General features: G+C 45.4%; 1 protein-coding gene across 1 annotated transcript; it reads left to right on the forward strand.

Moving 5' to 3' along the window:
* Nucleotides 1-549: 549 nt before the first annotated feature.
* On the forward strand, nt 550-23,726 carry slc22a7a (solute carrier family 22 member 7a). Its single transcript, XM_033965998.2, has 10 exons — nt 550-870; nt 2,851-2,954; nt 10,084-10,238; nt 11,052-11,220; nt 13,179-13,302; nt 15,256-15,365; nt 16,235-16,449; nt 16,778-16,886; nt 21,953-22,159; nt 23,633-23,726. The coding sequence occupies exons 1-10, from the start codon at nt 550-552 to the stop codon at nt 23,709-23,711; spliced, it is 1,593 nt and encodes a 530-aa protein (XP_033821889.1). The 3' UTR covers nt 23,712-23,726.
* The last annotated feature ends 1,401 nt before the right edge of the window (nt 23,727-25,127 follow it).

A 25,127-nucleotide genomic window follows, 5' to 3' on the forward strand; every position in this document is an offset into this window, starting at 1 on the left:
AACAGATAACCTTGTGAAAGAGAGATTCAATACCATGGACTAAACCAGGCGAAACCAGGACTAAAATGTTTTGTTGTTTCTGTGTTTCAGATGTGCTTCTCTTTCAGCCTCTTGGATCAAATACATTTTGTCCAAAAGTCTATAAAAAATAAAGGAATGTTCCAAATAATGACTTTCATTTATAATCACATTTACTGACCACAAGGCACTGATTAATGCCACAGAAATATACTGCTCAAAGTCCTGGTTTAAACCTGAGGTAGTTCAACATTTAGTCCTGGTTTAGATCTGAGGTAGTCCTACATTTAGTCCTGGTTTAGACTTGAGTTAAATTTTTATTTCATCTAAAAGCAAAACTGGCTGCAAATAGTTAAAATATCACTATTAATCTGAATCTATTGGGAATTGATAGAAAAAAATAATAATCTGAAAATTACCCAAATTTAAAAAATAATTTCATGAAGTTGGTCTTATAAATTCAAAATCCTGCAGGGATATTTTTATATTTCTAAGTAGTATTTTTAAGCCTGTGAGTTTGTGTGCATAAAGATGCGGTTCGAGGATGTACTGGATGAGGTGGGCGGGTTCGGCAGGTTCCAGTTCTTGGTTTTGTCGATCCTCTGTTTGCCACGCTTTCTTCTGGCGCTTCAGTTTCTGCTACATAACTTTATCTCTGCTGTACCGGACCACCGCTGTGCCCCGAGACCGTCTGAAACTGGACCAGGACTACACACCAAGTCCCTGCTCCAGGTGCATGGGTCCGGATCTCCAGGGCTCTGTTGGGTCTACGGTCCAGACAACTCCACCGTGTCCTGTCCTCACGGATGGGTCTACAACCAGACAGACTTCAGCTCCACCACGGCCACCGAGGTAAGCAGCTTTTAGTTTTGAGGCATGTTTACACCTGCGGCCTTTAGAGACCGGGCCTGGTCCGCTTCCAAACGGACTCCGGTGCAGTTCGCTTTTGGTCTGAATCACAAACAAACACTGAATACATGCGTCATTTGGGCATAATGATATAATGATTATTTGTCACATGTCATGTGAATGCGCTACTTGATATTTTATTACCGTTGTTTGGAGCAGGAACAGGGCGGATAATTAACTCCTGATCGGCCTCCAGGTCCTGACCACTGTTTAGTGTGTTACAAATACGTGTCTGTCAGGCTAAAATCCATTCTCCTTAAAAACAAAATCAGATTGAAGCTCTCCACAAGGAAATGATTCAGCCATGAGCGTGAGACATTGTGGGCCGAAAATCCTGAGTCGAATGTGAAGGTGTGCAGTGAGACCACGATCCAAGCCTATGACAAAAATAAAATTTTAGTCCTGGTTTAGTCCTGGTTTAGACCTGGTTTAGGCCTGGTCCTGGTTTAGTCCTGGTTTACTTCTGGTTTAGACCTGGTTCAGTCCTTGGTTTAGGCCTGGTTTAGGCCTGGTTTAGGCTTGGTTTAGGACCGGTTTAGTCCTGGATTAGTCCTGGTTTAGACCTAGTTTAGTCGTGTTTTAGGCCTGGTTTAGGCCTGGTATGGTCCCAGTGGTGGGTCATGCTTTGGCCTTCAGTAACGTCCCACTTTCACATTACAACATCACCTCAATATAGGCTAGTCAAGCAACACTTAATTTTAGGAGCATTTAAAATCAACAAGCATGCATTCCATTCACAATTAAGAGTAGGAAACTAAGTTCACAGATTCGGTCAAAAATGTAAAATAAAAATGCAATTTAAAGATGCCAAACAAAATGCCACCAAAATTATGTTACGTGAGCTTAAACAAGTCTGTCTAATAAACTACGCAATGTCACCATTTCATATAAGACACCACCCAGACAATAAAAAAACCAAACTATAATAATAAAGTAAACAGATCATTTGCATTTTTTGACAATAGGCTATACAACAGCAAATAACTGAAAATGTGGCACAGCTGAGATTGAATGAACTTTAGTGCAGTTTTAACTGAAGTGACTTCAATGTGCCACATTATTATTAACATTATAAACTCACTTTTTCATTGTGGAGCTCCATCTCCCTGCATGCTGCTGAGCTGCAGGTCCACTCTCCAAACACTTTTGAACGCACTGTAACTTGTAGCTGCCCAGCCGTACAACAGCACAATTTGTAGTATTTTTCAGAAGCAGTGAGGCATGGGTACCGTTCACAATTGCTTGTCTGGAAATGATGGACAAACCCTGCAGGGGCCAACCTCTTAATATCAGCTTTTGAAAGGCCCATCTTGAAAATGGTGTGGAAAGTATATTTGCAACCAAATCAATCTCTTCTCCTCCTTTGGCCATTATGGGTTAAAAATACAGCTCTGGGTTTAGTTTGACATTATGCAAACTGCCACCTTTCATGCTGTATCTAATGCGTATGCATATCCAATCACAGGACACATACATGTCCAGTTTGCGTAAAACCTTCTAGCTGGCCCTGAAATGCAGAATCGAGATCTGATTGGCTAATGAAACTGACTGTGTCTGTGTCTACTTACAGTGGACAGGGCCTGCTCTGTTTACTCTGAAGGCCCAAGGAAAATGAAATTTGCCTGACAACACAAGCTAGCTGAAATATAATTGGATAAAAACTCTACCACAAAAAACAACATTGGAAGTCACTCAATTAAGTGGATATAATATGAGACATAAAGAGAACAGAGAATAGAGAATATTTTTGTTTACATATTTATGAAAATAAAATAAAATAAATTCACTTTTCTGAGCATGTTTAGGCCAGCAGAGAAAGCCTTGCTGGCCCTGATGGCCTGCCATTGTGTGGTCCTGGTTTAGTCTTGGTTTAGTCCTAGTTTAGACCTGGTTTATATCTGATTTAGGCCTCTCTCTCCTCAGTGGGACCTTGTGTGCGAGGACCGTAAACTGAACCAGGTTTTGGCCACATACTTCTTCCTGGGGGTCACTGTGGGGGCTGTGGTCTTCGGACAACTGTCGGACAAGTGAGTGACCCACAACACACAAGAGTGTTTTCTTCAGATGTTCATTAAAGGGTATATAAACTGTATGTATCCTGCCGACAGTTTTAATCTGAGCCTGTCCCCAGAGCCTTAAGATGCAGATTCTCAGTATATGGACAGGCCTCATGTGAAAGAACCTCCAGAATTCACTCACTGAGCTACAAAGGCTGCACTAGCTCTGAATCATGATTGGTTGCAGGTGCTAGGGTTTAGGTAGTCATGTGAGGCTCATTCTGCTTTCTGATTGGATAATCGTCTTTAACGAAATCATCAAATTATAACATAAATAAAAGGTCAGTTGTTTCTGTAATAAAGATTAAATCAGTATTATGATTATTATCAGTGAAGACTATATTTGATTTGAACATTCAGCTAGTAAAAAATCTCTGTAACGTACCTTTTAGCCAATCAGAACTCTGGCGCACATCTCAACCACTGGAGCACTTCCCGTATTGCCACATGACATCACAAAGTGGAACAGAGTGTTTTCAGTTCATGTGTTAAACATGTGTAAATGGAAGAAAACACAACTCCAAGTCTGTGTGTGATGAGGAAACAGCATTAGAACAGAGATCAGGTGTAATATAGGCCCTTTAAAGAGAATGTCTGTGGTAGACTTGGAAGGCGCCGCTGCAGAGATGTGACCTCAGACGACCCTCTGGGTCCGACTGAAAAACATCATCTCATGTGACGCTTATCCAGCTCACTGCAAATGCCACTCGGATGTCACCACTACAATTAGTCCCACTTTAGTTCCAGTTTAGTCTCAGTTTCGCCCCATTTTAGTCCTGGTTTAGTTTTGATTTAGTCCTGGTTGTTTTTGTGGTCCAGTTGGGATTTATTGAATTCGCTTTTTCTTTTGTCCCGGTTGAGTCCCGGTTTACTCCTGGTTTACTCCTGGTTTACTCCTGGTTTACTCCTGGTTTACTCCAGGTTTAGTCCCGGTTTAGTCCCAGTTTAGTCCTAGTTTACTTCTGGTTTAGTCTTGGTTCAGTCCTGTTTGTTTTGTTTCAGTTCTAGTTCAGTCTTGGTTTAGTCCTGGTTCAATCCTCATTCAGTTCTGGTTTAGTCCTGGGTCAGTCCTGGTTTAGTCCTGGTTTAGTCTGTGCATTATTTGACAGACTCTATTTACACTGGCCCGCCCGTGACCCAGCTTCATCAGACCGGATAGAGAAGAAATTGTGGTAAATAGGAGGGAAGACATTCAGTAACCAATCCTACAATGCAATGTGGTCCAGAGGCTGGCAAAGACGTTTTACTCCTCCTGACGTTACACCTCCTGATTAAGAAACAAAACTCAGATTAATAATACTAATAGTTCTATACTAATACTTATATACTAATACTTCTAAAAAATGTATTTATTTATTATTGACAAACCCAACAGTGATGTGTGACAGTTTCACAGTAAAATGTGATACCAAACTAACAAAAACTAAGACATGAGACATGTCAGGCTTGTGCTGCACTGGCTCCTGTTTCACATTGAGTCAATTCAAAATGTTCTTGTGTTTAAATGTGTGACTCAGGGTTCAGTCTGCACTTTGCACTCTTTTTCTGTGGCAGCGTCCAGACTATGGAACAGCGCCATCTGCCTGTCAGATCCTTTCAGTCTTTAACACAGTATAAGATGAGACTGAACCCACCTCTTCTCCCTGGCATTTAACACTAGACCCACCTCTTCTCCAGGATGAGGATGTACAGGTGTTTTGTTGATCTGCTCCCGAGTTGTGTTTTCTGTATGTTTGTTTTTTGTTGACTTTTGTGTGAAGCACTTTGGTCAGCTCAAGTGAATAAATCTATTGATGCCATAGTTCCTCATTTAACACATCAGTCACCTGTCATTTCATGACAGTATCATGTTAAAACGTGATACTGCAGATTTTTTATTTAAGTCCAAATTCAGCAGTTCTACACATAGGTCACACAACCACCCCACAAATCACATCCATACCCACTCATACTTAATACAAAAGAAAGTAAACAAAACATAGCCACAAAGGTACAAACCACTGAAAAAACATAAGTTATATCCCTATTTATAGGTGCTCAGGTCTCAAATATGTTTTCTAGATTGTTCTGATTGTGAATTATGGTTGTAAAGATACAAACAGAGTAACAATGGTGCAGAAGGTTTTTGAAATGGAGACATTTTACCTCAATGCCTCTCTTGGTAAACTAGAATACACAATTCTTATGGAAGATCTCATTTTAATTCATTTGTTCAAAAATGTGAGTGAGAATGTACCATTTGCCTTCACTGGTTTGAGTGGGTGAATCTGCCCTCAGCACAGTGCCTCATTTCATCACCACATTCACACAGCTCCCATTACACCCCAGCTTCATCTCAGCATGTAGGCCATGCAAAGACTGTAACTTATTTCTGAGAATTTTGAAGAAAAAAATGGCTCAAAGGTTTAAAAGTAAAATCAAACTGGTTTGTGGAAATGGATCAGCAGGCCTGTCCCAATTACACATTCTCAAGTGTCAATCCTGCTGAATACAGACATAACCAATGATATTGAAACTAATTTATACAACTGACACAAGTATCATTAAAAAAAACAACTAAATTATCCCACAAAAAAATATTCTAAATGAGCTGCAATAAAAACAGCAGAATGAAACACTTTTGTTTGTCATTACATTGAGTCATAATTCAATGAAATTCATTAAATGTCCTACTCGTGCAAAGAAAATGTACACATGATAAAGACTGACCATAGACTGTATAAAGAAGTGGATTAAGAGAGTGTGCCGTCACCCACAGCATTCGGCTCCAGTCAAATTAAGCTCTTCGAGGCTAGCAGTTATATAATCTGGAGATAAGTTGCATATTGAATTCTGACAGCGAGTTTCATAGCAACCAAAGAGCCAATCTGGAGCAAGGTGGTTGAAGGTAATGCTTCTTTCTACTCACAACGCTGGTTTAGCTGTCAATCAAGCCTGTTGCTAACGAAGAAAGCACCTGATTTGTCTGTATGTTCATATCTTCAATTGTGGACACAATAGCGAAATAAAAACCCCAGGATAGGATCATGTAGAGCGGGTTAATATGGACATTTAAGACCAAAATGACGAGTCTGACAGCAGTAGTTACAGAGAGAGGGGCCGCAGATTTTACAATGTAAAGTGAATTGGAGCCACAGTCGATGGAGCCGGAAGCGCGCCCATGATCACTTCCTGTTTGGTGCATGGTAGTTAGCAGGTTAGCTATGTAAATTTATATATACAATCTATGATACTGACTCCATAACATAAAATATTGTTCCATCATATGTTGATGCATGTAGGCCCGTCGATAGAAATTTGGAGGCCTGGGGCAAGAAGACTCACATGAGTGAGTCCCCCCCCCCCTCGCTCTGGACCTCACATGACACACAGACAAGGGTAAGAAGTTGGCCCAGTGTTTGGGAACGGCACATGACTCTCACAAAAACAAATCCATGAAAACAACGGCACATTTTAAAATCTGAGAAAACTGATTTTAAATGGCCCATGTTACACTATCCTCTAAACTCTGTTCTAATGTTGTTTCGTCGTCACAAACAGACCTGGAGTTGTATTCCGTTTCATTCACACATGTTTAACACACAAAGTTCTTCTCTCAAACTGAAAACACAAATCACCTTGTGATATCATGTGGTGATACATAAATTACTGAAGGAAACATCCACAGTATACCTTCATTAGAATCATTTGGATCATTTCAGCCCTGGAATTGCCAATCTCTATTGAACTAAAGGCAAGTGAAGCTGTTAACTTGAAAACTACCACTTGATGACATCACAAGGTGGTATAGAGCATTTTGAGCTTTGGAGATGTATACAGACTAATAATATAGGGTTACTCAAACATGTGAATGAAACAAAACACAACTCCATTTCTGTTTTTGAGGCGGTAACAGCATTAGAATATGGATTAAACCTCATAATAGCCTGTTTTACTTAATACAGTACCAAAAAAATATTTAAACATGGCAACTGAAGCATTGTCAATAAAGTGTTTTCTTGGCCACATCTTTGTACAATGGCCCGCTTTCTCTCACCTGTACAGACTTGGGCCATATCTGCACTCTGAACAAAATGTTTTTTGAATGTTCTGGTGTTGGCAAATATAACTGTCATAATGACTGACAAGGGGACCAAAGATACAGAACTAGGGGAACAGTTTAACAATGTTTATTTCCGGGAGTGGGATCTGATGAGGAGCAAAAAACATCCAACTTAGAAAAAAACATGCATCTCATGCAAAACATGAGATTGAGCCAAGGTCGCTAGAATGGACGGGTTTGAGTTATGACACATGGAATGTAGGTTGGATGCAGAGAGAAGGAGGAAGCTGAAGACTGAATGGATGGATGATTTTGGTGATCTTGAAGGGGCCTAAGAAGCGAGGAGAGTTTCCAGGAGTCTGTCTTTAGTGGGATATTTTTAGATGAAAGCCAAACTGACTGACCTGGCTGGTATTGGGGAGTGGGAGTGTGGTGTCTATCGGCAGCTGCCTTCATCCTGGCTTCAGATTGGAGCAGGGCTGCCCTATTTCCTCCCCAGACCCCGCGGCAGCTTTGAAGGTGGTGTTGCACAGAGGGCATCGCCAGGTCCTTCTCCTCTGGTGGGAATAGTGGAGGCTGGTACCCTAGAGAATCTTTAAAAGGGGATACGCCAGTGGCAGAGATCACAAAGGAATTGTGTGAGTATTTGATCCACGGCAGGAAGGTGCTCCGGGCAGAGAGGTTAGAGGAAACTACACAGTGCAGTGCCGTCTCCGGGTCCTGGTTAGCAAGCTCGATTTGTCCGTTGGTCTGGGGGTGAAATCTGATGCTCCCAGACACTCACAGAAAGAGCGCCAAACTTGTGATGTGAACTGAGCCCCCCGGTTGGAAACTCTATCCACCAGGATACCATGGAGTCAGAATACATGGTTGGTTATGTGGTCTGCCGTCTCCCTGGTGGTCGGGAGTTTCGGTAGGGCAATGAAATGAACTGCTTTTGGGAACTGTTCAACGATTGTGAGAATGATTGTGTCACCTTGAGAAGGGGGAAGACCAGTCACGAAGTCCACTGCTACGTGAGACCATGGGCGCTTCGGAACAGGCAGTGTGTGGAGCAGGCCGGAGGGCACCAAGTGGGAGGCTTTGCTCCAGGCACACACCTGGCACGCCAACATGTATGTCCTAGTATTTTTGTCGATGGTGGGCCAGCAGAAATGTTGTTTTAGTAGGGAAAGTGTCTGGTTGACCCCCGGGTGGCAGGCGAATTGTGAGCAATGGACCCACTGAAGTACCTTGGAGCGAACCGGATCTGGAACAAAAAGAGTACTGGGGGGTATTACCTGGGTCAGGCTGGTTGTGTTGAGTCTCCCGGACCATGTCTTCAATCTCCTAGTGAACAGCAGCAACCACACACGTAGATGGGATGATGGGTTCCAGAGGGGTCGGAGTGTCCTCTTGGGAAAACTGTCAAGAAAGTGCATCAGGCTTGATGTTGCGAGAGCCTGGATGATACGTGACAATGAAACTGAATTCCCGGCAAGCCCGTTGATCACTCTTTTTCAGTAGATTCAAGCATTTAGCTGACTGTATGTAGGATAATTCTTGTGATCAGTCCAAACCAGGAAGGGATGCCTCGCCCCCTCCAACCAGTGACACCATTCTTCCAGGGCAAGTTTAACTGCCGATAATTCTCTGTCCCCCATATCATAGTTACTCTCTGCTGGTGTGAGGCGACGAGAGAAGAAGGCGCAGGGATATAACCGATTGTATGGGTCAGACCTTTAAGAGAGGATGGCTCCGACCCTGTGTCTGAAGCATCTACCTCTACAATGAACTGGCGAGAGGGATCGGGCTGACGAAGAACTGGGGCAGAGGTGAATAGGGTCTTGAGTTTCTCGAAGGCAGACTGGGCTTTTGGGGTCCAGCTGAACTGTTTGGAGGGAGAGGTGAGTTTATCAGAGAATTTGGCCAAGTCATGGCTCCCCTCACTAAAGTGTTGGCAAAAGTTAGCAAACTGCATAAACTGTTGTAACTGTTTCCTGTTGTTGGGTGTTGGCCACTCAGTTACCGCCTTAATCTTGTCCAGGTCGGCTTTCACCTGCCTGCACTTCACATTGAACCCCAGAAAACTGATCTTATTCACGTGGAACTCACACTTCTCTGCCTCCACGTAGAGTTTGTTCTCTAGTAGTCCCTGGTGCAAGTGGTGTAAGTGGTACTGGTGTTTCTGTGGGGGTTTAGAAAAAAATCAGAATGTTGTGGTGAACCTCACCCCATCCCTGCTTGTGAATGACTGAGTTCTTCTTCTTTTATACCCAATCTGACACTCACCTGTTTCCAGTTAACCTGTTCAGCTGTGGAATGTTCTAAATAGGTGTATTGTAAGCATTTCTCAACTTTCCCATTCTTTTGTTGCCCCTGTCCCAGCTTTATTGGAACGTGTTGCAGGCATCAAATTGAAAAAGAGTGAATATTTGCATAAAAACAATAAGATTTATCAGTTTAAACATTAAATATCATGTATTTGTAGTTTATTCAGTTCAATATAAGTTGAAAAGGATTTTCAAATCATTGTATTCTGTATTTTTTTTTAAGTTTTACAGCGTCCCAACTTCATTGGAGTTGAGGTTGTACATTGCAAAAACTGTGTCCTCTCTCTGTAACTGCTGGTGTCAGACTTGTCAGTTTGGTCTTAAAATGTTTGTATTAACTGGTGCCAGCAGGAATGGACGTTAACTTCAACAGATTCACTCTGGATTGGCTCTTTGGTTGCTATGATACTCGCGGCCATAATTCCAAATATGAAACTCTGCTCCAAATTGGCCCCTATAACTGCTAGCCTTGATGAGCTTCATTTGGCTGGAGCCAAATGTTGGGGCAATGTCACACTTAGTTCACTTCTTTATACTGTCTATGGTTTTAAACAGTGCTGTTCTTCTGACAGATAGTGATGGCCAACCTACTTTTTCATATAGTGAACAGTGATGCAGTACAGAAAGAAAGGATGCTTGAATAATTTATTTTCTGTCATTCCCTTTCTGTCCCTCTCTCTGACTCCCTCTCTGTCCCTCTCTGATCCTCTCTCTATTCCTCTCTCTGTATATCTCTTTGGTCCAGGTTCGGTCGCAGGTCCATGCTCCTCGTGGCTCTGGTCCTGTCCACGGTCATGAGCGCTGCTTCGGCATTCTCCACCTCATATGTGATGTTTGCTGTGTCGAGGGCGCTCTGTGGGGTGGCCCTCAGTGGACTCTCCATCATCGGGGTGGTCCTGGGTAATTGCTCACATCCAACCAGGCTCAAAGTGCAAATGTAGTAGTAATGGAACCCAGGACTAACCCAGATCTAACCCTGGTCTACCCTAGGTCTACACCAAGGCTAACCCAGGTCTAACCTAGGACTAACCTAGGTCTAACCCTGGTCTAAACCAGGACTAACTCAGGTCTAACCTAGGACTAACCTAGGTCTAACCCCGGTCTAACCCAGGTCTAACTCAGGTTTATTCCAGGTCTAACCGAGGTCTGTTCTAACCTCAGTCTATCCCAGGTCTAACCCAGGTCTACCCCAGATTTAACTCAGAACTAACCTGGATCTAACCCAGGACTAACCTAGCTCTAAGCCCGGTCTAACCCAGGTCTAACTCAGGTCTAACCCAGGTCTAACCTTGGTCTACCCCAGGTCTAACCTTGGTCTACCCCAGGTCTAACCCAGGCCTAACCCAGGCCTAACCCAGGCCTAACCCAGGCCTAACCGTGGTTTAACCCCAGTCTAACACTCTTTTTTGACCCAGGCCTAACCCAGGTCTATACCAGGTCCAACCCAATGTTTAACCCCGGTCTCGCACAGGTTTAAGTCAGGTTTAACCCAGGTCTATACCAGTTCTATACCAGGTGTAACCCAGGTCTTTCCCAGGTCTAACCCAGGTGTGAACCAAGTGTGACCCAGATCTATTCCAGGTCTAACGCAAGTGTGACCCAAGTGTAGCCCAAGTGTGACCCAGGTGTAGCCCAAGTGTGACCCAGGTGTAGCCCAGGTCTTACCCAAGTGTGACTCAGGTTTGACCCAGGTCTTACCCAAGTGTGTTGCAGGGATCGAGTGGACAGACGTGAGGCACCGCACCTTCACAGGGACCGTGATGAGTCTGTCCTGGAGCCTGGGAAACATGTGTTTGGGCCTCATGGCTTTTCTCATCCGGGACTGGAGACTCCTCACTCTGGCTGTAACTGTGCCGTGTGCTCTGGCCATCGTCTGCTGGTGGTGAGAGACCGGACCTAACCCAAGACAGGAAACCAGGACTAAACCAGAACTGGAACAGGACTGGAAAAGGACTGGAACAGGACTGGAACAGGACTGGAACAGGACTAAATGAGGACTAGATGAGGACTAGACCCCGACTCGAACAGGGCCAAACGAAGACTAAACCAGCACTGGAACAGGACTAGACTGTTACAACCTAGCTCAGCTAGGGAAAGGGGAAGTAAAAAAACAAGATGGAAATTGGTAAAACTATAGTTATAATTTATTTAAGAAGAATGTTAAAGTAAAAACTAACAAAAAGAGGCTCTTAACAGAGTTGGTTTCAATGTGTAATTTAAACACAGCTAACAAAACAAAAGTACCAAAAGTTACAATTACACAAAACAAACGGGTCTTAGAATTAACCAAAAATCTAGAAGAGTCACAATTTCAAAGCTCAGTTTACAAGAGTCACAAACAACAGAAGTGGCATACTGTTCCTGCCAGAACCAAGCAGCCAGGAGTGGCAGGGGGGGGGGGGTCCTTTTAAAGGGGTGCTGCCACAGGTGGAAGGTCGTGATTGGTCAGGCTCTTGATTGTTGCTCCAATCAGATGCAGGGCCCTCCAGTCAATCAGCAGCAGGAACACCATTTGGAGAGGTCCATGGAGAGAAAGCAGGGACAACACCCAGGCATGTAGGAGGAGCTGGAGGCCCAGGGCTGTAACATAGACCAAGGCCGTGTCTCAATTCACCAAAATGGCCTTAGATTCACCACTGAAAGTGTGCGCCGAAGGGCAGTTATGTAATTTCTATTCTAAATATTGCATTGAGATGGAAACATAAAGTCAGAAGCGTTTAATGAGTTCCGCAGAGGCAATGTGAACAATGAAGCAACGGACTCTCAAGAAAGGACAGAAGGGAGTCCTGAGATGTGCACAAAATCTTCCTGAGTTCCGGTACATTCCATAGGTCTGCACCCACTGGTGGGCAGGTGTCATTTATCTTCGTGTTAGTAAATCAAGATACTAGCTTGATGTAGTGCTGCACTGCTAGAAAATACTTCACAATAATAAGATGAAAAGAACTGGCACAGCATAGAAGGGAAACAGCGCCCTTTACTGTTATTAAAGTGGTGTAGCCACTGGCCAAAATACCAAATTGTTAAACTGCAATATCCCACTATATGTACAACTAATCAGTGTTCTCTGGTTTATGGACTATGAATGTGAAAATCATATTGTTACCTCTGTCTCTGTTATTACGTTTTCACAAGGTATGTTTTGTTAACGTTATGAAGTAGCTACAAATGAGAAAAAAATCACCTTGAACATTTAGATTGAATATCAATATACAAATATAACAGAAAGAAATGGCTGCGAAGATGACATCTTGACTTTTCTTCTATTAAATAATAAATATTTAAAAATAACGTGCGTAATGTACGTATCATATGCTCAAAGACAGCGGTGGAAGTACGATCCGTGGTGTAGGCCGATCCCATTTCAGCAAGATGGTGGCTACACTGAGGAGTACACATTCCCATCTGGAAGCTTCAAACTATACTTTGAGGAGTGCTTCGAAGGGTACCTTCAGAAGGTGCATTTGGTGAATTGAGACACGGCCCAAGACTAAACCAGCACTGGAACAGGATTAGGCCAAGACTAAATCAGCACTGGAACAGGACTAGACCAGGACTAACCCAGGACTGGAACAAGACTAGATAAGGACTAAACCAAGATTAAACCAGGATTGGAACCGGACTAGACCAGGACTAAACAAGGATTAGAACAGGACTAGACCAGGACTAGTTGAGGACTAACCCAGGACTGGAACAGGACTATATGAGGACTAGACTGAGGCTATAACAGGAGTAGACCAGGAGTAGACCAAGTCTAAACCAGGTCTAAACTAGGTCTAAACCAGGTCTAAACCAGGTCTAAACCAGGTCTAAACCAGGTCTAAACCAGGTCTGATTCAGGTGGTTGCCGGAGTCTGCTCGGTGGCTGTTGGTGAATGGGAGGACGAAGGAGGCAAGGACGTTCCTGGTGCAATGTGCCATAATGAACAAGAGGAACGAACAGACCTCCAAACTGGACTTGGAGGTAAAGTCTTTAAACCAAAACCTCCTCATGGGCATTTGGTGAAAGTTTGGAGAGTCACTATTCACATGTTTCTTGAAATTACCATGGGCGCTTCCATTGTCATTCGTTCTGTGTTATTTTGCATGGGGCTGCCGATCTTGGTTGCAAATGAGTTCTATAGGGACTCCAGAGCCCTTTTAAAGCCTCCAGAGAATCTCTGCAGTGTTGATGTGTTGTTGCACTGTCGTAACGGTTGACATGGGGACCAAAGATACAGAACTTGAGGAACAGTTTAACAATGTTAATTTACATATTGAAATGTGCAAATGAAGATGGATGGATCAGACAGTTGGGTTGTTTGCAGTAGTCCTTGGACGGATCGTGGGCAGCAGGGTCAGAGACGAGGTAATCCGTACCAGTCGAAGTGAACTGGGTCAGGGGGAGTGAGGTTTATACCATTTGTGGAAAGCTGGGTCAGAGGCAGAGGAGTTGAGCAGGGTCTGACGAGGAGCAAAAAATATTAAACTTAGAAAAAGCGCCAAAACTTTCCCCACATTTTCCATGGAAAGGAATGCAATTCCCACATAACCGGAGGAGCCTCCACAAAGAAATCACAGTTTAGTCGCATTTACAAAATAAAGTAGTCAGGGCGAAGTAAAGTTAATATTTTAGCGTCAACATTTATGATCGCAAGTTTGGATTTTTTTTTCAAAATCAGTGAATCTCACATAGAGTTACACAGACCATGACCTCCATGCTATTTCCATTATAAAACCATTACTGGTGTGTGTTACATTGGCTGAGATGGAGATAGATCAAATCGCTGGCAGTTATAAGGCCGAATAGGGATCTCAGTAACATATTTGGAATTCTGACCATGAGTATCATAGCAACCAAAGAGCCAATCCAGAGTGAGACTGCCCTTCTCGTGCTCACTGCAGGGAGCAGGTGCTTAGCAACACTGTCACTGTTGTTAACGCTAGCAGGAGCAACCTCAAGGAAAGAAGGCACCTGATTTGTTTGTTATTAATGTTCATATCTTGATTTGCGGGCAAAATAGTAAAATAAAATTTAAAAAAAACAGGATCATGTAGAGCAGGTTAATATGAACATTTAAGACCAAAATGTCTGACAGCAGCAGTTACAGAGAGAGGACACAGTTTTTCAATGTTAAGTGAATTGGAGCCATGAGTTAATGGACCTGGAAGCACATCCATGATCACTTCCTGTTTAGAACGTTAGCTATGTCCATTTATATATATACAGTCTATGGTTGGATAAATATAGTGGGAAAATGGACTCAATAGGGGAAAGCGTTTGTGGAGATTTCTCATAAAAATATGTCATAATGATACAAAATACTGTCTGCAGTGCTTTACTGTGGGGGGCTTGTTGTCAGAGGTTGGTAGTACAACAATTACATTTACTTCAGTACATTTTTAAATATGTTATTTTCTAGCAGCATATTTTACTCCTACTTCAGTAGTATTTGTATTGAAGTAACAGTACTTGAGTAAATGTTGTGGTTCCTCTTCCCACTGTGAGTCTAAAGTGACAAAAGCTTTATGTTGACAATTTATCACTGGGGGTCTTCTACGTGTATCTATGGTGGAATGTTCAGCACTTACCATGGTGACACAATGCACACATTAGCAAACACTGACAAAAACTTTTAAGATTGCCTGAAAACTGAAAAATACAAAAGTGATTTAAAGATCACATTTTTAGGAGCCTGTGATCAATCCGAGCATTCATGGTCCTGTTTAGGAGTTTTTTACAGAAAAACTGTTGTTTAATGCTAATGCTAGCTAGATAGACTTGATTCAGCTCATCTGTTGAAGTGGTTGACATCAGCTGCAGTATCAATATGAACTACTACTTTGTACTTGCACTTGAGTGATATAATTTTGAAGTAACATTTCTTCTTACCTCAGTTCTGTTCTTGGCTCTTCAGCTGCTGTTTCTGTCTTGTAGGTTCTGGCAAAGGTGTCCATTTGTGAGGAGGTCCAGAAGACTCACTCATACCTGGATTTGGTGAAGACTCCTCAGCTCCGCAAGATTACGCTCTGCTCAGGGCTGTCCTGGTGCACAAAACTAACTCTCTTTTGACTTTCACACATGGAGTAGAGGCCAGTATGTTCAAAATATTCCACACCAGTCACAAGTTTGGACACACCTTTCCATTTTTGTGTCTGTATTCTCATTAGAGAGCCTCAGAACTATGAAGGTCTGCAGCTTTGTCCACAGAGTGATCGCTCGAGACTCTGAAGATTTGAATTTTATTATTATTAATTTTTTTTAATTATTATTATTTATCACTATTATTTCTAAACCAGGTCTAACCCAGGACTAACTCAGGTCTAACCCAGGTCTAACCCAGGACTAAACTAGGTCTAAACCAGGTCTAAACCAGGTGTAAAACAGGTCTATATCAGGTGGAAAGTAGGTCTAAAGCAGGACTAAACCAGGTCTAAACCATGTCTAAGCCATGTCTAAAGTAGTTCTAAACCAGGTCTAAAGTAGTTCTAAACCAGGTCTAAAGCAGGTCTAAACCAGGTCAAAAACAGGTCTAAATCAGGTCTAAATCAGGTCTAAACCAGGTCTAAAGTAGTTCTAAACCAGGTCTAAAGTAGTTCTAAACCAGTTCTAAACCAGGTTTAAACCAGGTCTAAACCAGGTTTAAACCAGATCTAAACCAGCAACCAGGTCTAAACCAGACTTGTTTCAGCTGTTGTAGGTCAGCTAAGTGAGCTCTTTCTGGTCAGATTGTGTTGAATAAAGCTTAAAGATTAATAGATCTAATATAGTTTCTAACAGAGTAGTGCCTTAGTTAGTTTCACACCCCCCTGTGGATGACATCAGCTGCAAGTTGTCTATAGAGTTGTTTCAATACTCTGGATGGCATTTAGCATGATATCACAGATGAAATGTGTTGTTCCTCGCTGTTCCTCAGGTTCGCCGTGGCCTTCCTTTACTATGGAATCAGTTTGAAAATCTCGGGTTTGGGCGTCAGCATTTACCTCACACAGTTCATCTACGGCGCCATCGAAGCTCCAGCCAAAATCGCATCCTTCTTTGTCCTGGACTGGATCGGCCGCAGGAATGGACAAGCCTGCTTCCTCATCATCACTGGAGCTCTCGTCGGGGTCAACACAGCCCTCCCCCTGGGTTAGACCTGGTTTAGTCCTACCTCAGTACTACCTCAGTCCAGCTTTAGTCCTGGTTTAGTTCTACTTTAGTCCAGGTTTAGTCCTATTTTAGTTCTGCTTTAGTACTGCTTTAGTCCTGGTGTAGTCCTGGTTTGGACCTGGCTTAGTCCTGTTTAGTCCTAGTGTAGTCCTGGTTCAGTCCTGGTTTAGTACTGGTATGGGCCTGGTTTAGTCCTGGTGTAGTTCCGGTTTAGTCCTGGGTTGGTTTTGATTTGGTCCTGGTTTGGTCCTGGGTTGATCCTGGTTGGGTCCTGGTTTAGTTTTGATGATTTATTTCTTGTGTCTAGACTTGATGGCGGCTCGGACGTGTGTCAGTGTGATCGCCAAAGGCTTTTCTGAGGCTGCCTTCACCACAGCGTTCCTGTACTCTGCAGAACTCTACCCCACAACCCTGAGGTACCACAACCTGGGGTCAGAGAGTCAGAAGATACAGAGGAGAGGGTCAGAGGAGCAGAGGAGAGGGTCAGATGGTGCACAGGAGAAGGTCAGATGGAGCAGAGGGTCAGCAGAGGAGGATGTAGAGGGGAGGGTCAGAGGATGCAGAGGAGACGGTCAGAAGGAGCAGAGGATGCAGAGGAGACGGTCAGAAGGAGCAGAGGATGCAGAGGAGACAGTCAGAAGGAGCAGAGGATGCAGAGGAGAGGGTCAGAGGATGCAGAGGAGAGGGTCAGAGGAGCAGAGGATGCAGAGGAGAGGAGCAGAGGATGCAGAGGAGACGAGCAGAGGATGCAGAGGAGAGGGTCAGAGGATGCAGAGGAGAGGGTCAGAGGAGCAGAGGATACAGAGGAGAGGGTACAGCTGAACTAGACTTTTCGTTTGAGACAGTTTGCAAATCTGAAGTTACTCCTCACTTACTTATCCTTTTCACAACTTTCAAAGCACAGAACGGAGCTTGTAAGTGTTAACAACAACTTGCATGCTAACAGCAACACTTCCTGGTCTGCAGGCAATAAAAGTGCTTTATCATTAGATGCAGACAGTGCACAGCGGTAAGAGGCAAGCGTATAATATGTTTGTACTGGAGCAAAGAGTGGTCACGTAGACTGTATATATAAATGGGCGTAGCAAACCTGCTTGCGCCACATTCCAAATAGGAAGTGACCATGGGCGTGCTTTTGGGTTTGGCTTCAATTCACTTTCTATTGGAAAACTGTGTCCCCTCTCTCTGTAACTGCTGCTGTCGGTCTTAAAATGTTTGTATTAACCTGCTCTGATTCTGGAGTTTTTTATGTCACTATTGTCTCTGTAAATTAAGATGTGGACATTAATAACAGACAAATCAGATGCCTTCTTTCCCAAAGGTCACTCCCGCTAGCATTAGCAACAGGCTTCATTGACAGTGTTGTTAAGTGCCCACTCCCTGCTAAAAAAGCTGTGCAGACAGGAATGAACAGATTGGCTCTTTGGTTGCTATGATACTTGGCTGTTGGAATTAAAAAATATGGAACTCTGCTCCACCCCTCCCCGAACCGCCACCTTAACGTGGTGGAGGGGTTTGAGCACCCGAATGATCCTGGGAGCTATGTTGTCGGGGGCTTCATGCCCCTGGTAGGGTCATCCATGGCAAACAGGTCCTCGGAGACGGGTCTGACTAAGAGCGGTTCAGAAGCCCTTCATGAATAGAGTAACAACGAGGCCAGTTACGTCGCCCGGACTGGCGTTACCGGGGCCCCACCCTGGAGCCAGGCCTGGGGTGGGTGCTCGGCAGCGAGCGCCTGGTGGCCGGGCCTTTCCCCACGGGGCCCGGTCGGGCCCAGCCCGAAGAAACGACGTGGGGCCGTCCTCCCGTGGACCCACCACCTGCGGGAGGAGCCATGAGGGGCGGGTGCGGAGAGATCCGGGCAGCAGTCGAAGGCGGGGACCTCGACGACCGGATCTCCGGACATGGAGACTAGCTCTGGGGACATGGAATGTCACCTCGCTGGGGGGGAAGGAGCCTGAGCTTGTGCGGGAGGTTGAGCGTTACCGGCTAGATATAGTCGGCCTCACCTCCACGCACAGCTTGGGCTCTGGAACCCAACTTCTGAGAGGGGTTGGACTCTCCATTTCTCTGGCGTTGCCCGCGGGGGAGCGGCGGCGAGCTGGTGTGGGCTTGCTCATTGCCCCACAGCTCAGCCGCTGCGTGCTGGGGTTCACTCCGGTGAACGAGAGGGTCGCGTCCCTGCGCCTTCGGGTCGGGGACAGGTCTCTCACTGTTGTGTCGGCCTACGGGCCAAACAGCAGTGCAGAGTACCCGGCCTTCTTGGAGGTCCCTGGGAGGGGTACTAGACAGTGCACCAACCGGGGACTCCGTTGTTCTCCTGGGGGACTTCAACGCCCATGTGGGTAACAACAGTGACACTTGGAGGGGCGTGATTGGGAGGAACGGCCTCCCCGATCTGAACCCGAGCGGTGTTTTGTTATTGGACTTCTGTGCTAGTCACAGCTTGTCCATAACAAACACCATGTTCGAGCACAAGGGTGTCCATCGGTGCACATGGCACCAGGACACTCTAGGTCGGAGGTCGATGATCGACTTTGTTGTCGTGTCATCTGACCTTCGACCACGTGTCTTGGACACTCGGGTGAAGAGAGGGGCTGAGCTGTCAACTGATCACCACCTGGTGGTGAGTTGGATCCGCTGGCGGAGGAGGAAGCCGGACAGACCTGGCAGGCCCAAGCGCATTGTGAGGGTCTGCTGGGAATGTCTGGCGGAGCCCTCTGTCAGGGGGGTCTTCAACTCCCACCTCCGGGAGAGCTTCTCCCTGATCCCGGGGGAGGTTGGAGACATGGACTCCGAGTGGGCCATGTTCTCCACCTCTATTGCCGATGCGGCTGCTCGTAGCTGTGGTTGTAAGGTCTGTGGTGCTTGTTGCGGCGGCAATCCCCGAACCCGGTGGTGGACACCGGAAGTAAGGGATGCCGTCAAGCTGAAGAAGGAGTCCTATCGAGCCTTGTTGGCTCGTGGGACTCCTGAGGCAGCTGATGAGTACAGGCGGGGCCAAGCGTGCCGCGGCTCGGGCAGTCACAGAGGCAAAAACTCGGGGTTGGGAGGAGTTCGGGGAGGCCATGGAGGAGGACTATCGGACGGCCTCAAAGAGATTCTGGCAAACCGTCCGACGCCTCAGGAGGGGAAAGCAGTGCTTCACCAACACTGTTTACAGTGCGGGTGGAGAGCTGCTGACTTCGACTGGGGATGTTGTCGGGCGGTGGAAGGAATACTTTGAGGATCTCCTCAATCCCACTGTCACGTCTTCCGAGGAGGAAGCAGAAACTGGGGACCCAGAGGCGGACTCGTCCATCACCCTGGCTGAAGTCACTGAGGTGGTTGGCAAGCTCCTCGGTGGCAAGGCTCCGGGGGTGGACGAGATCCGTCCTGAGTACCTCAAGTCTCTGGATGTTGTGGGACTGTCTTGGCTGACACGTCTCTGCAACATCGCGTGGCGGTCGGGGACAGTACCTGTGGAATGGCAGACCGGGGTGGTGGTCCCTCTGTATAAGAAGGGGGACCGGAGGGTGTGTTCCAATTACAGGGGGAATCACACTCCTCAGCCTTCCCGGTAAGGTCTATTCCAGGGTACTGGAGAGGAGAATCCGACCGATAGTCGAACCTCGGATTCAGGAGGAGCAGTGTGGTTTTCGTCCTGGTCGTGGAACACTGGACCAGCTCTATACTCTTCATCGGGTCCTCGAGAGTTCATGGGAGTTTGCCCAACCAGTCCACATGTGTTTTGTGGATTTGGAGAAGGCATTCGACCGTGTCCCTCGTGGTGTCCTTTGGGGGGTGCTCTGGGAGTATGGGGTCCGGGGCTCTATGCTAAGGGCTGTCCGGTCCCTGTATGACCGGAGCAGGAGCTGTGTTCGCATTGCCGGCAGTAAGTCAGAACTGTTCCCGGTGCATGTTGGACTCCGCCAGGGCTGCCCTTTGTCACCGGTTCTGTTCATTATATTTATGGACAGAATTTCTAGGCGCAGCCAGGGGCCGGAGGGGGTCTGGTTTGGGAACCACAGGATTTCATCTCTGCTGTTTGCAGATGATGTTGTCCTGATGGCTTCTTCGAGCCAGGACCTGCAGCAGGCACTGGGGCGGTTTGCAGCCGAGTGTGAAGCGGCTGGGATGAGAATCAGCTCCTCCAAATCCGAGGCCATGGTTCTCGACCGGAAAAAGGTGGTTTGCTCTCTCCGGGTGGGTGGTGAGTCTCTGCCCCAAGTGGAGGAGTTCAAGTATCTCGGGGTCTTGTTCACGAGTGAGGGAAGGATGGAGCGGGAGATTGACAGGCGGATCGTGCAGCGTCTGCAGTGATGCGGTCGCTGTATCGGTCCGTTGTGGTAAAGAAGGAGCTGAGCCGGAAGGCGAAGCTCTCGATTTACCGGTCAATCTACGTTCCTACCCTCACCTATGGTCATGAGCTTTGGGTAATGACCGAAAGGACAAGATCGCGGATACAAGCGGCTGAAATGGGCTTCCTCCGCAGAGTGGCCGGGCGCACCCTTAGGGATAGGGTGAGGAGCTCGGTCACACGGGAGGAGCTCGGAGTAGAGCCGCTGCTCCTACACGTTGAGAGGAACCAGCTGAGGTGGCTCGGGCATCTGCTCAGGATGCCTCCTGGACGCCTCCCTAGGGAGGTGTTCTGGGCATGTCCCACCGGGAGGAGGCCCCGGGGAAGACCCAGGACACGCTGGAGGGACTATGTCTCTCGGCTGGCCTGGGAACGCCTTGGGGTCCCCCGGAGGAGCTGGAGGACGTGTCCGGGGTGAGGGAAGTCTGGGAGTCCCTGCTTAGACTGCTGCCCCCGCGACCCGGCCCCGGATAAGCGGAAGAAAATGGATGGATGGATGGATGGAACTCTGCTCCAAATTTGCAGCTATAACTGCTAGCCTCGATGAGCTTTCATAAAGACTTCAATCTGATCAGTATTTATGACAAAAATAAAGTTTAGATTTTTTTCATCGAGAGCTAGAGTCACATGACCTGAGTCACATGACCTGAGTGTAGTGAGCTGTGTCTGAATCGTTCAGTGAATGAGGCTCTACAGCAGGGGTGCCCAAACTCTTTTCACCGAGGGCCATATTTTGAAAAATAGACACGGAGGGCCAGTGGTCAATACAGTGAATAATTCAGATGGGTGTATTTAACATAGTTTTGACTTCATACTTTAAATAAGGCTTGAAATATTAACATGACAACATGACAGTATGACAATGCAATGTTGATGTTATTTAGGTTATATTGGTGGGATTCCTCAAATTTGCAGTACAAAGTACTGATTTTGATCAATTGGGCCAGTTCGACTAAAGAACTGAGGGCCAATAAAAATTGGTCTGAGGGTCTCATTTGGCCCCCAGGCCATAGTTTGGACACCCCTATGGCTATAGAGTGAGTGAGGGGTGAGGGGCTATGGAGTGGGTGTAGTGTTTAGGGTTAGGGGGAGGCATTTGGACACAGCCCTGTTCTAATCTGTCTTCTGCTCTTTGACTTTTAGACAGTGTGGGATGGGCTACACCTCCTGCCTGTGCCGGATCGGGAGCGCTCTGGCTCCCATAGTCATGTTGTTGGATGATTTGTGGTGTCCCCTGCCGCGCCTGGTGTTTGCTGCGACGGGTATCCTCAGTGGAGCTCTGGTGTTTCTGCTCCCAGAGACTCTGAACGTGAGACTGCCTGAAGATGTGCTAGATGTGGAGGAGGGCAGGTAAGTAATGCAGGAACACTCAGGAACATAACAGAACACTCAGGAACAATTAGGAACATGGAAGAACACACAAAAACACAGAGGAACACACAAGAATGTACAAGAACATGCAGGAACACACAGGAACATGCGGGAACATACAAGAACATGGAGGAATACATAGGGACATACAAGAACATGCAGAAACAAACAGGAACATGCAGGAACATACAAGAACACGTGGGAACATACAAGAACATGCAGGAACACATAGCAACATCTTAGAACATGCAGGAACACACAGGAACATACAAAAACATACAGGAACACACACTAAAATTCATGTAATATTTATATTTTTCAATTAAATTGCTTTATTTTCCTATATCAGAATTTTTTATTTTTTATTTTTCCTTATCTGGACGTAAATATATATACAAAGGCAGGCAATTTCTTAAGTCACAGTGTCTCAAGCCAGTACTATCAACTTGAAAATTGTTCCTGGATCAGTTCTCCTGTTCAATTCAATGCATTTTTGTTGTGCCTCTTAGCGCTGAACATGAGAATTGATTTAACAAACAGAAAGTAAGAAAATCAACAATGAAACAGAAACAGACAAGCAAAGTGTCCCAGAACATCCCCTGTCCTTAGACCCTCCTTCTTGGCCAGGAAAAAGTGGAATAAGGAACAACATGTGAATAGCAATGAACAAACACCAGGTGAACTGACTAGTGAATGCTCTTAACAGGGAAATAGGAGGAAACAGAGGATAGTGCTCAAGTTACCATACTTCCCCCAAAGCTGCTCCTAAGGCAGCTTAACTAAAACTGCAGGGTTTATTTCTGCTCCTAACTGGCCTGGCCATAAGCTAATTCAAAGAGGAACATTTTAAGCCTGGTCTTAAATGTAGAGACTGTGGGTGCCTCTTTAACATGGGCAGGAGCTGATTCCATAACACAGGAGCTTGGTAAGTGAAAGCTCTCCCTCCTGCTCTCCTTTTAGACACTCTGACACACTTTGACACACGGGCCACAGTGGGTTCTAAAATTTGACAGAGGGGCTGGGCCATGATATATAAATGTATATATTACATTAGAGATTTGGCCTGTAACATGTAGCAAAGCATGAATATGCAAGGCTCATTGTACACATTGTTTTCCACATGCATTAATTAAATTAATAATTTATTTATTAAACTAAACACAGTGGCAAAACTTTGAACAAAGTTTACCCTTACCTATTTTAATATAATTTGGTCACATTCGGCGGGCCGAATTAATAAGCCCAAAGGGCCGTGTGTGGTCCCGAGGCCATAGTTTGCCTATGTCTGCTCTAGAGCCACCAGTCCAGCATTTTGAGAGCGGAGTGCTCTGTTCATTTGTCTGTGTGCAGATTCAGCTTCTGTGCTCTATAGAGCACACACAAGCTCAACATGTCTGCTTTAAAGGACCTGTCTTTAAAACCCTCTCTCAAGTTCCCCTGTTTCTGTGGCAGACATCGGAACCCAAGATCAGCTTCAGACCTGGAGATGGAGAAACTCAACCAGAATGGAAAGAAGACCTCCGCAGAGTAAAAAAGCCCAAACATGTGCCCGTAACTGCAAAGAAACATGTCAGAGTTTAAAATGGTTTTCTTTAGGTTTGAATGAATCTCATTGAATAAAATATGTTCAAAATAACGTCTTGTGTCATAGGACTTTTCTAAACAGGAGAGTCTTCCGCAGCTTTTATAAAGAATCCACAGAGACAGCCCCAAGGAAAGAAAGGGGTGGGGCATTACATCATTTTAGGACCACAGCAGGTTCTGACTGGAGCAGCTGAAGCTGCGTCCATAGGAGTGATGCATTGGGGCCTGTCCATGGAGTGCTCTAAAAGTAACAACTCAAATTTAAAACTCAAACCTGAACTTTAGAACTGCAGCGATGTGGAGGGACAATAGAACCGGAGTGATGTGGAGGGAGGAACTGGAGCAAAGTGGAAGGAGGATGGAACCAGAAAGATGTGGAGGGAGGTAGAATCGAAGAGATGTGGAGGGAGATAGGACTGGAGACATGTGGAGGGACGTAGAACCGAATATATGTGGAGGGACGAATCAGAGTGATGTGGAGGGAGATAGAACTGGAGAGATGTGGAGGGAGGATAGAATCAGGGTGATGTGGAGGGAGGATAGAACCAGAGCGATATTAAAGGATGTTAGAACCGGAGCGATGTGGGACGTTTTGGAGATAATCACTCTGCCATCATAACACAGGGAGAATAAGCACACTCTTCTCATGAGATCAGGAGCGTAACCCACAACCTTCTGGTGAGAGGGAGGAGACAGGATAATCACTCTGCCACAGTAACACGGGGAGGGCATCTGTACTCATGCAGGTTCATTTCCAGAGAGTGTTTGTGTTGGAAGTTCAGAGAGAAAAATGGCAGAAACGGCCTGAAATGTGTCAAGAGAAACCGGAAAAGCTGTGCTACCCCACATCCGGTCAGACCATTCACAATATCACCAGGAATCAGATGAGAGGGAAATGTGTTAGGGGGCATCCAGTGTCGGAGCAAGTGATCGTAATGATGTCATAAACACAAATAATAAGTAATATAATAAGTAATATAATTACCCGAGAACAATTTATCAGCTGCAGTAGAGGATTGGCAAGTGACATAAAATATTAAGTGTGTAGTAGAACTAGTGTTGTCGATTCCGATACTAATGATTAGACTCGATACTCAATACCAATCCCGATACCTGGGTGATAACAAAAACACGTTTTCTTTAGACAATATGCTGTATTTTTCCACATTAAATGTTGTACTTTCTTTTCTATTCCCATGTGTTTTATATGTGTGTAATCCCTCAGTTTCCAGTAGGTTCGTAGTGGTCCATGGGCATATACTAGTCTATGTGTCTTATACCTGTGAAGGATACAGTTCAAGATTATTTCTGTCCTTCAATGGGACTTTTTTAGTATCTATACCTGCGAACAATGAGTATCTAG

Source organism: Periophthalmus magnuspinnatus, chromosome 1, assembly GCF_009829125.3.
Source record: "Periophthalmus magnuspinnatus isolate fPerMag1 chromosome 1, fPerMag1.2.pri, whole genome shotgun sequence".
In the NCBI taxonomy this organism is placed as follows: domain Eukaryota; kingdom Metazoa; phylum Chordata; class Actinopteri; order Gobiiformes; family Gobiidae; genus Periophthalmus; species Periophthalmus magnuspinnatus.